Source organism: Ylistrum balloti, unplaced genomic scaffold (genome assembly GCF_031769215.1).
Source record: "Ylistrum balloti isolate Yb309-2 unplaced genomic scaffold, AGI_CSIRO_Ybal_v1 Utg369752, whole genome shotgun sequence".
NCBI classification, from domain to species: Eukaryota; Metazoa; Mollusca; class Bivalvia; order Pectinida; family Pectinidae; genus Ylistrum; species Ylistrum balloti.
The window spans coordinates 1,929,533-1,940,094 of NW_026781955.1; the positions used below are offsets into that span (position 1 = coordinate 1,929,533).

A 10,562-nucleotide genomic window follows, 5' to 3' on the forward strand; every position below is an offset into this window, starting at 1 on the left:
GAGCTGAAGTGAAGGCATCTAACAAATGCTTCACAGTGCTCATTCTTTCTACAGATATTCTCAGCTAAAAGGCAACAAAGGATGACGTTAGTTCATGTCACAAGCAGTCATCGAATTATTTTAGTAGGACACATACTGCGCTATATCAAAATGTTAATAATTTCAAATTTGCTGTTGTTACCACTTCTAAATACCGTTTACATATAATAACTGATGCCACGACTTCCCTAACGTATGGTGTTAGCATGTAGCAGCCTATTTGATTTTGAGATGCTTGTTTCTATTATTAATATTTTCATTACAGATGGCGAAAACGAACCTATGAACTTATAATATGATACAAGGTTTCGAATATTACGTGCTGAAGTATCATCATTTCTTTATTTCCTCCAAATATCGAAGAGTAATTACAATGACAAATATTGTAAATTTAGGTGAAAATTAAAGAAAAAGGTGCAAGAATGTATGTATATAAATATTGAACAATGAATGTGAATAACCAATCCATCAATAATTGAGATTTCTAGCAGAACACATCAAACATTAGATAGGAGATGGCCTTTACTGAAAAGTCATATTGTAGGCCTTTTCAGAAAACATTAGACAATCTTTAATAAAAAATGTAAACAAAGATGAATTGTCATAAAATGATTCATAAATGTCCTCACTGGGGGCACCCAACAGAGACGCTATCTGGACATCTCTGTCCACCTGGTCAAATGATACATACACATTAACTGGATATTTGTCCTCAAAACTGGTAAAAAGAATATCTCGCAGGGACTTTAATATGGGCTCTTTGCAGTCAAGTAAACAATGGGCGACTGCGTCTTCAAAAGTGCCTTTACATCGAGCACATAAAAGTTCACAAGTAGGAGGGGCAATCCACATTTTTGCCACAGTTTTACATGTCCTGTTAAAATTTGGATGGCGTTTAGAAAATGACTAGATTACTGAAGGAACCATATCAGGATGAAGAATTTTGAATCTATGAAATTCTAACGAACTGTTTATACGTAAACGCCAGTCATCAGATTCTTTACACAGAAGGACATTCTTTACAAGATATTTCCAGCCAAGTTTGGATGGAAATTTCCCAGAATTAAGAAAATCAAGTAAGATGCCTCGGAAGTTGTATTTGTGCAAAGCATCCCAAACTTCCTTGATGAAACCTTTCTTAGCGTTATTTACCCCAAGATGTTTTTGATGTAAACGCAACAAAAAGAGTTGCTTTGAAGTACAAGTTGTTTTGATATTACACAAAGCCCCGAAAAAACGAAGCTTACATTGCTCTACGTAAAGATGTATAGAAGATAAACCTAACATTCCCAATGCTTCATCAGACCTAGTACGAAGTGGGAAATTTTGTATTAATTTTGCACATAGATGATGGATTGATTCTAGGCGATGCCAATCAGAGATGGAGAGAGAGTTCCAGAGCTCACAACCAAACATACCTCTAGGGAGTACAACAGACAAATATAGATGGACTCCAGTCAAGGGATTGATACTAGGACCAAATAAATTACAATTTAGTAGAGCAAAACACTGACCTCGTAGTTTGTGGATAACATCGTCAACATCAGGCCGACCTGGTTTAAATTTATTCAAATTAATACCCACGTGTTTAACATTTGTGCTTTCATTAACAACATTGTCACCTAGATACCAAGTACGATACGATTGTGAGCGAACATTGCTACTTTCATTGAAGACAATAACTACTGATTTGGAGGCATTATATTTAAATCTCCATTTACAACTATACTTGTAGCAAATATCTATAAGCATATCTAAATTGTGTTTGGTAAGTGAAAGAAGACAAATATCATCTGCTTGCGTAGGGCACGTGACATTAACATCAGATATAGCTAGCGAGTATACAGAACTACTAAGATCATTTAACAAATCGTTGATATAAACAGAGTAGAGCCAAGGGGAGATGATACTGCCCTGACGTGTTCCCTGGCTTATCTCGAACACTTCAGACACAAAGTTTTGATACATAACAACACTATACATATCCTTGTGTAAAGACATAATCATACTAACAATTTTTCTGTCAAAACCCAAACGTGATAGTTTTCAAAACAGACCGTCGAGCCAGACACAATCAAAGGCTTTAGACGCGTCTAAAAAACAAGTGAACAATTTACTATCATGTTCAGAAGCGTACGCAATTGTTTCTTGCACGATATATGAAGTCATAGAGCTACTAGCTTGTTTTTGAAAATCATGCTGTAATGAATTTACATGAAAAAGGTTCATGGACTCTAATCTTTTCAAGAGTAGTTTTTCATACACTTTTAGAATAACGGGTAGAAGAGAAATCGCTCTGTAGCTATTTGGGTCATTCTTTGGCTTATCATGACCTTTATATAACGTGCAAGTAGGAAAAGAATCACATTGTAAAATATCTCATTTCCTATGGGATATGAATTTAAAGATGTTTTCGATTCTCGTTATTATGGGTGGTGGTTTCGTTATAACTTACATGGCTAAGACTTTGAGAGCATGACATTAGGTGAAACAGTTGATATTGAGCAGAAAACATTTACTCATCCGGCTCATCTGGTATTATTTTCGTTGTACGTTTTCAAGGCCTTCATGTAAATCTTTCATATGTATACAGTTTATCCGCATTCATGAATTTTGATTTGACTAAGGAATCTATAGTCGTATTGATAATTTTCTTGGTAATATCGTTGTTTAATTCTAATCAAATACGACAATGTTGAAAAGTGATATATTTAGCAGTAGTCGGATTTATTGAATATGTACATTGCACATATATACACAATTATAGTTCAGGCAGTTGCGACTGGTTTAGGTTTCTGCCTGCCTCCCGTATTAGCTTTGTACCACAACTTGAGTTCGGAGATCGTTGTTGGAAGTTCATGGCCCGAGGTTTCTGGTAGAAAAGACGTCAAGTATACCGTTAGGAGACACATAGCAGCAAAAATAGCTCCTGGTAACCAAACTACGACACCAGCCTGTGATATAACAAGAGAATACGGTTGCAGGTAGAAAAATAATGACGAGAAAAGACAGCTCCATGCCACCAAATAGCGACAACAGTCTGTAAAACGTAGAAGAGACAATTATTGGACTCCTGTGGTACATAGAAAAGACGGCTACCAATTGCCATGAGTAGAGCCAGCGATATACAAGGAAAAGATAGCTCTTAGTATAACTCCGAATGACTACAGCTAGTGATAAATTGATATTTCTGTCAGTTTTCACTCACCACGGACGTAGCAAATGGGGCAAGCATTCCTCCCGCCCGAGAGCACATCGATGCAAGTCCTAGTCCAGCACTCCTTTACAAGGTACGGAAACGTGTTTAAAACTTTTGCTTATAGCAACTTTTATTTTAGACAATTAACAATCAAAAAGGGGGAACAGTAACATTATCTTTTGACTTTAAGACATTTTTCGGCAGAAAAATAGTGCATGTCATATGTATTGTGGTAAATTTTATTATTCTCCAATGACTGAATTTGCATATAACAATTTGATTTGAAACAGTATATTTATTAACTAGTCACCTTCAGTAACTGAGCTATGGAATTCAGCCAGAACCATTTGAACTATTAGCCAACGTTAAACAAATCAAGTCTAGTAAACTGTTTCGTAGCAAATGTAGAGCAACCAGGGACGTGTTATAGAATTATACGACTCCAGCACTATCGCGAATTGTTATGGAGTTGCATACAATTCAACATTTCCAATTTGTTTTTTTTTACCTTAGGTTAGTGGGGTAAAGTTCCGGCGTATAAAGGAATACAGTGCTAAATGAGGCCGTGATAGCGTACTTTCCCAAGAAGTTGAAAACAAGAGAAACTGTTGCCAATTCGGGAATGTCATCTGCAAAACGGAAGCAAAATTCAAATATTTACCAGTGATAAGATATATTCTCCAAAATGTCAAGTAATCTTAATGTAGAATTTTTGAAATAATACTATCTAAGAACTCTTAGATTAGGTTTTTAAACAGTTCAAGTTATGTTTTTTTAATCTAACTAATCACAGATTGCGATATTTATAACATTAAAAATGGACTCATGTCTTTGATGATTTCTGTTCACTCTGCAATAGCCGAATAAACATGACTACACAAAATGATGTCTTCTATGTATGAGATAGGGTGGTAACATGAAATATTGACCACTGAAAATGCTCGTTTCATATTACGTATTATATCAGTTTTTATTTGATGAATCTGGTTGATTGGTTAAGCACTGATTAAATGCTATCGTGATGCCGATAGACGTATTTGTGCTTTTAATAATGACGTCATTTAATTTGCCTCTTGCGAAATATTCATCAGCTTAATAGATTACTAACACCTCATTTTAAGAGGTAAACATTTGGTAAGTTACATATGTATTGTTATCATATACCCAATGAACGCTAGTTAAAATGATATGAAGGAACAGTGGTAGTTAGGTCAGAAGATATTTGACCCACGTAACTTCAATTGGTTCAAGATCCGAGGTGTATGGTTCGGCGCTCACTGGCCATGGCGGTTTGTGTTTCTCATGAAGCTAAGAAACAGACAGGTATGTGCTGACGTAGTTGCGTCCATTGGCATTACTTAACTTAATGGTTCTGGGTGATATGTGAAGTAACTGTCAGCCATTAAAGGCGATCCCGTGTCAAAATGACCCTGGTTGTTCACCGGAATCCATCAAACACGCAACAAAGTAACACGAACGGGCTTTATAAAGTATTGCTTAAGAGTAGAAATGCAATGCATGTCTTGTTATTGTTTGGTAATGAGATTACAGTGAATCACTTAAATTTCATACTTTATTTTGCGAACTCACTTCTACATCTTTATTCGCGAATATATGATTTTGCACACGCTGGTCTTGAAATGACTAGAAAGATGAGCTATTTGAGGTATGGGCTCTGGGAAGCTCTTTATCGACAACTGATAGCGTCATATTGGCCACCATTTTGTTCATGAGAGTTATGTGACTATACCGTCAATATAATTCGCAACTGGCTCTCTCCGCGTATTAACGCGAAAATAAACGCGAAATATAAATGATAAAAGCGACTTTTGTGAATAAGGGATGATCCTCTTTCAAAACATGTTTGTTATTTTGATTTTTGTCTAAAACTCTATTTGAAATATCACGTACATGTTCATCTCGTTGGATAATCTAAAGTGGCAATGTATTGACACAGTCGAGAATAATATTACAATATTTCAACTCTATGTTAAAAAAGGATCTTACATTGTCACGCACAATGTTCATGTACTAGATAAAAGTTAGAAATTAATATATCTACCTTGGTATACTAAACACACTGTGGATACTGCTAGAGATACACCGGCAAGTGTATGGAATATCAAACAAGATTTTCTCCGTCCGTATCTAAAATAAAAGACAAAAAGGATTACAATAGAACTGACAACGCATATCATATTAACCTTCTATATCGAATTTTGGTGGATTTAAGTCCCCGAGGTTTGTCGTTAACTGCATGCTACGTTTTAATTCACTCGAAGCGTAGCACGAGCCATAATATACAATCTCCTTGACGCTTTTCTAAAATTATCTGATATATAAGATTGCGAAATTTATTTAATTATGGGGTTGCTGATGTATCTCCAGAAAAGTTCGGGTTTCTTAATGATTATGTTTATATTAAAATATTCAAAGGCAAATATAACCTATCATACATCAATGCATATATATATACCATGCTAATCTTCATTACATTGTCCAACACATTAGGTTGTACATGCAGTTGTACATGCAACATGGCAAACATGAATGGATTATAGAAAAGTCATAAGAAATAAAAAAAAATAATTAAGGATCAAAACGAACCGATCGCAAGCTGAATAAAAGCCCTTTAACAATATCTTCTTTCAATTAACTCGGAAACGACATATTGCGTAAGACTCGCAATTGTTTCATAGTTCACAGTAAAAGATGTCATATTTAAAAAACAAAACGAGATATTTTAAGATTTTCAAAAATAATTAATTTTATGCATATTCAGAATTGGTTTATTTTCAGGATACAAATTTTTAAAGAAATGCAATGTAACACCTTAATAGGAGTGACTCATTCACCTTTTAATGGAATACCACTGAGAGGCTGCAGCTGGGTACTCCACAAGCGCCATCAGGAAGTAGTTGATGTAGCGATCCCCAGAGAGGGACGTTGAACCCAGATATAACGCATAATACACAAGACTGTTCGTTGTCCTAAAAAAGATAGTTGTGCACTGCGGATTGAACATCACTTCATATTTTGTTTAAAACCCTAAAACCAGCTTGGGTCATCTAGGAACTGTTCAGAATATACTGTGGGTACTTGAAGGTTTCTTCAATTTATCAGATATATATAGAAATGACGAAATTGATTGAATGAAAGAGATTTAGCACCTCCCCATTTAAATTTGAACTTTGTTTCATTCAATTTTAAATTTCCTCGTGACATCGCCTGATCGGTTTCACAATTTAGAACTTTATCGTCCCTAACGAATCCTATTATAAGACTCTGGTCTTGGTCTTGATATTAGAAAAAAAACGTCTCTCGAATTTAATTTTAACATTGATTCCGATTCAAGCTAAACTTGAGTTACTTAATCAGCGAACCAGCATTAATATTTTGCATGATCTTCACACATAGTGTTTAAGAATTCTCACCATGTATACCAAATAATGAGAGAGTTGAGTAGAATCCTCTTGTGTTGGAATATAGTAAATGCATTGTATTTCTCCGGTTTTGTGGGTTTTAAATCATCTTTAGAATCGTTTACCACGCATGCCTCGGACGTCGGCGTTGTTACTGCAGGTGTGATATTGTTTGACAGAAACGTCTCCATTTCTTTCGCCTTGGTAGAAGCCGCTTTAATCACAGAATTAAAGTCTTTTCCGTTCATTCGAGCAGCCATCCTGATAATCTTCTCAGCTTGGTCTTTCTTGTTGTTTGCAAGAAGCCATCTAAGCGATTCTTCAAGAAACCTATTTATAAGTAGATGCAGTTTCTAAATGATCGCATTAATAAAAATGATCTAATTCAAAATAATTTATTCTAATATTGTTCAGAAAGATAACAATATCGGGACGCCAAATACAATACATTACAATTACCAATTCTACAATATATATATATATCTTGTCTTTAAATAAAACATTTATTGACTCGCCACAGTACAATAGGTATTGAAGACAGTTGCAAAACATACCAATATTCAAGAAGGCTGTAAGCAGATCCAACGGCAAACGCAATTTGCATAGAGCGCCATGACATATTCCGGAAGATGTAAGCGACAGGTGCGACGAGGATGCAGCCTGTGGTCCAACAAATTAAATCAGCAATTTCCCACAAGTATCTGGAATTCACTGGTAGAGATTCTAGTGCCGCAACAGCAACTGTTAAACCAGTACCCTATTACAACATGCATGATAAGTTATTGAACATGAAGAATGCTAATAGACACCTAGCGTTTAGGAAATAATCTATCATTGCGAAATGGAAATCGCAGTACTTGCTTACAAAATTTACTGATTTATTTTCTTTACTCTTGTGTCGTTTACGTAGTTGACTTTTGTTATACTAACGTTTATTTTTATGTCTTAAAAAAAATACAATTCAGGCAAAAACAAAATGTTAGAAAGAAAATGACATATACAGTCGAATCGTGTTATCTCGAACTTGTTTAACTCAAAGATCCTATTTACTTTTAAACATTTCGTCAGTTCTTTATTAACTTTGCACAAAATATTCGAAATCACTGAAATCGGTTATCTCGATGTTTTCCTATGATCCCGTTTAGTTTGAGATAACAATGTCCGACTGCAGATACATTTTTAATAGTATGGCATTTCTAAAATTGAGCAACTGGTCAAAATTACCGCCTGGAAAGCTCCTATTAAAAACCGCAAGGCCGTAAAGACAGCAGGATTTGGAGACCATGCAGCACACAACGACACTGCAAACATGGCAATATGACAAAGTATATGAACAGGTTTCCGTCCGTACATGTCTGCCAAAGTTGAGAATATCACTGCTCCTATTCCTTGCCCAAGAATCACTAAGGTTTGGGTTAGCTCTGCTTTCTCTCCTCCATCGCAAAACAAATTCCACTTTGAAGAAAAATAAAAATAAAACAAGTACTTATAATGTTACTTCATTGTAACTTATTCATGTCATTGGGATATTCTAGGTCATATTAACGTGAGATGAACTATAGAGATAATAATTGCGACAGGTAATGCTATTTTCAAAAACCTTAATAGTCAAGCTAGAGAATGACAGTTTCCCTTTAGTCGTGAATGAGGTACGGTGATAATGTAGAGATCAGGTAGATTAGACGTTAAAAAAATCTAGAAGGTTGTTCGGTCGAATGTTTCATTTTTGATGTAATCGGTTAAATAAAAGAACATGGTTTTTAAACCGATAACATTAAGAATGATAGATAGCAAACGAAGTTACAGGTTTGGTGGAACAAGATGTGCCATTGTTAAACATATATTTCGTTTCTTGAGAATCCAATATATATCATTCTAGAATAATTAATTATCACTTCTACAGAAACAATACCAGTTGAATTTAAACAACATAATGTGTATATAACTTTGAATGGAGAGTAATCATTTCTAGTAGGAAAGAATTTCAACAGTATACCAAGGGCTGATTCAGATATTCAGATAGTATGTGGTCATGCTTATTGAAAATATACATATTTGTGTACTTTCGGTATTTTTCAATTCAAATGTAACGAAACGAAAACCTACAAGAAGTTTTAAGTTAATTGGTTTTATTTTCTATAACATAAACCAAATGTTATATCCATTAAAGGACATTTTACATAACTTACTTCCGTTACTATGGAAACATCACGTGGCTCGTCATACGTGTATCCCGATACACAGTCGGTACTTGTTATGAGTGTGGAGTTGAAATCCGTATCATTGCTAAACACATCTATAGTACATTTGTTGTAAACGAATCGATATGTAGAGTTGTTCTGATCTTCATGAGGAAATATGTCACTGGCTGTTGTCACATTGCACTCAAAGGGAGGACGATAGACTGTGAAAAGTAATAATAAAAATAACAATACATTGATAAATGTAAACATACGCACAAAATCAGCATATTCGGAATGGTAAAAAGTATAGAAGTGTATTAGGAAATCAGTTTCACTAGCAGCCACAGGAAATAATTTCTTACAAAAATATTAGTTGTTTCTCAGCGGTATATACTGATATTTGTTCACTCTCATTCGCGCAACTGATTATATATATATAACCACAGTCGCTACCGGAGGAATGCAATGGTTATATATTACCAGAAAAAAGTAATCTGTCGACGATTCTAGAATATAACTAAAGGAATGAGAAAAAATCTTGACATTTCAAAACAAGTTGGTAAAGTGTTTATTTGAAGAAAAATAAGTCCTTACCTAAAAATACTACTGAAAGGAGTTGAAATGCTACAGGTACAACTGCAATTAAACACAGGAACATTTGTCCTCTTTGGTATCTACCCCATGTTCCGAGGGATTTCCAAATCTCATCAACGTCAAGGGGACCGTCCATTGCTTTAATATAATTCGCCGTACAAAACGTCTTTTACAGTGATGATACGAAGATGAATGGTGATTCTAGTGTGATCACGTGATTTTCTGAGTATGATATTGAATAAATCAATAAAGATTTGAATTAAGTTAATATGTAATACTGATACAATATTACCGCGATATAGATATTTCTTATCAGGGCGGCACGTGCGGTTACATAAGATTTTAGTCATTTGTATGTCTCATGTTTAAGTGAGACCTATTCCCATTTGAAAAAACGTGACATTGACGTCCATGTCTTCTTCTTGTACTTTTTCCGTCTCTATATAAGGCTTTTCTCATTATGGCATTTAAATTATGATTACAAATATTTTTTTTATGTCTATCTGAACAAAATGTTGAATAATTTAATTAAGTTATATATTAATTTTTAAAAGACAAGCTTATCATGCCATGTTACAACTTGTTTCTTGGTAAGGCCTTTTCTACCTGTTTCGATGAAGGCCTTTTCCACCTGTTTTGATGAAAGCATTTTCAATTGTTTTGATTAAGGTATTTTCTGTCTGTTTTTCTGGAGAGAATTTCTACTTATGTTACAACTTGTTTCTTGGTAAGGCCTTTTCTACCTGTTTCGATGAAGGCCTTTTCCACCTGTTTTGATGAAATAATTTTCAATTGTTTTGATTATGGTATTTTCTGTCTGTTTTTCTGGAGAGCATTTCTACTTATGTATCCGCTTTGATGAGGGTCTTTCCAACCTGTTTTGATGGAGGCATTTCAATACCAGTCAAAAGATCGTTGATGTACATGACATTGAATTCAATTCTTGATTATATTAACTAACATAAATGAGGAAGGTCCATAGTTTTCCTATCACACAGATCGTGATAATGAAACTCGATAAGCGCAAATTAACAAATTTCCTAATTAATATTGCATATTGTGGTAAAAAGGTATACTATATATTTATATATATATATATATATCATATACATGCCATTCACCAGA

At 34.6% G+C, this 10,562-nt stretch overlaps 1 protein-coding gene across 1 annotated transcript; it reads right to left on the reverse strand.

Moving 5' to 3' along the window:
• Nucleotides 1-2,807: 2,807 nt before the first annotated feature.
• On the reverse strand, nucleotides 2,808-9,573 carry LOC132543274 (organic cation/carnitine transporter 2-like). The gene is made up of 10 exons (XM_060206757.1): nucleotides 9,438-9,573; nucleotides 8,850-9,064; nucleotides 7,885-8,115; nucleotides 7,215-7,417; nucleotides 6,673-6,990; nucleotides 6,094-6,228; nucleotides 5,301-5,386; nucleotides 3,747-3,867; nucleotides 3,248-3,320; nucleotides 2,808-2,993 (listed from the first exon to the last, which is right to left on the reverse strand). Exons 1-10 carry the CDS (start codon nucleotides 9,571-9,573, stop codon nucleotides 2,808-2,810), a joined length of 1,704 nt encoding a protein of 567 aa, XP_060062740.1.
• Between the last annotated feature and the right edge of the window lie 989 nt (nucleotides 9,574-10,562).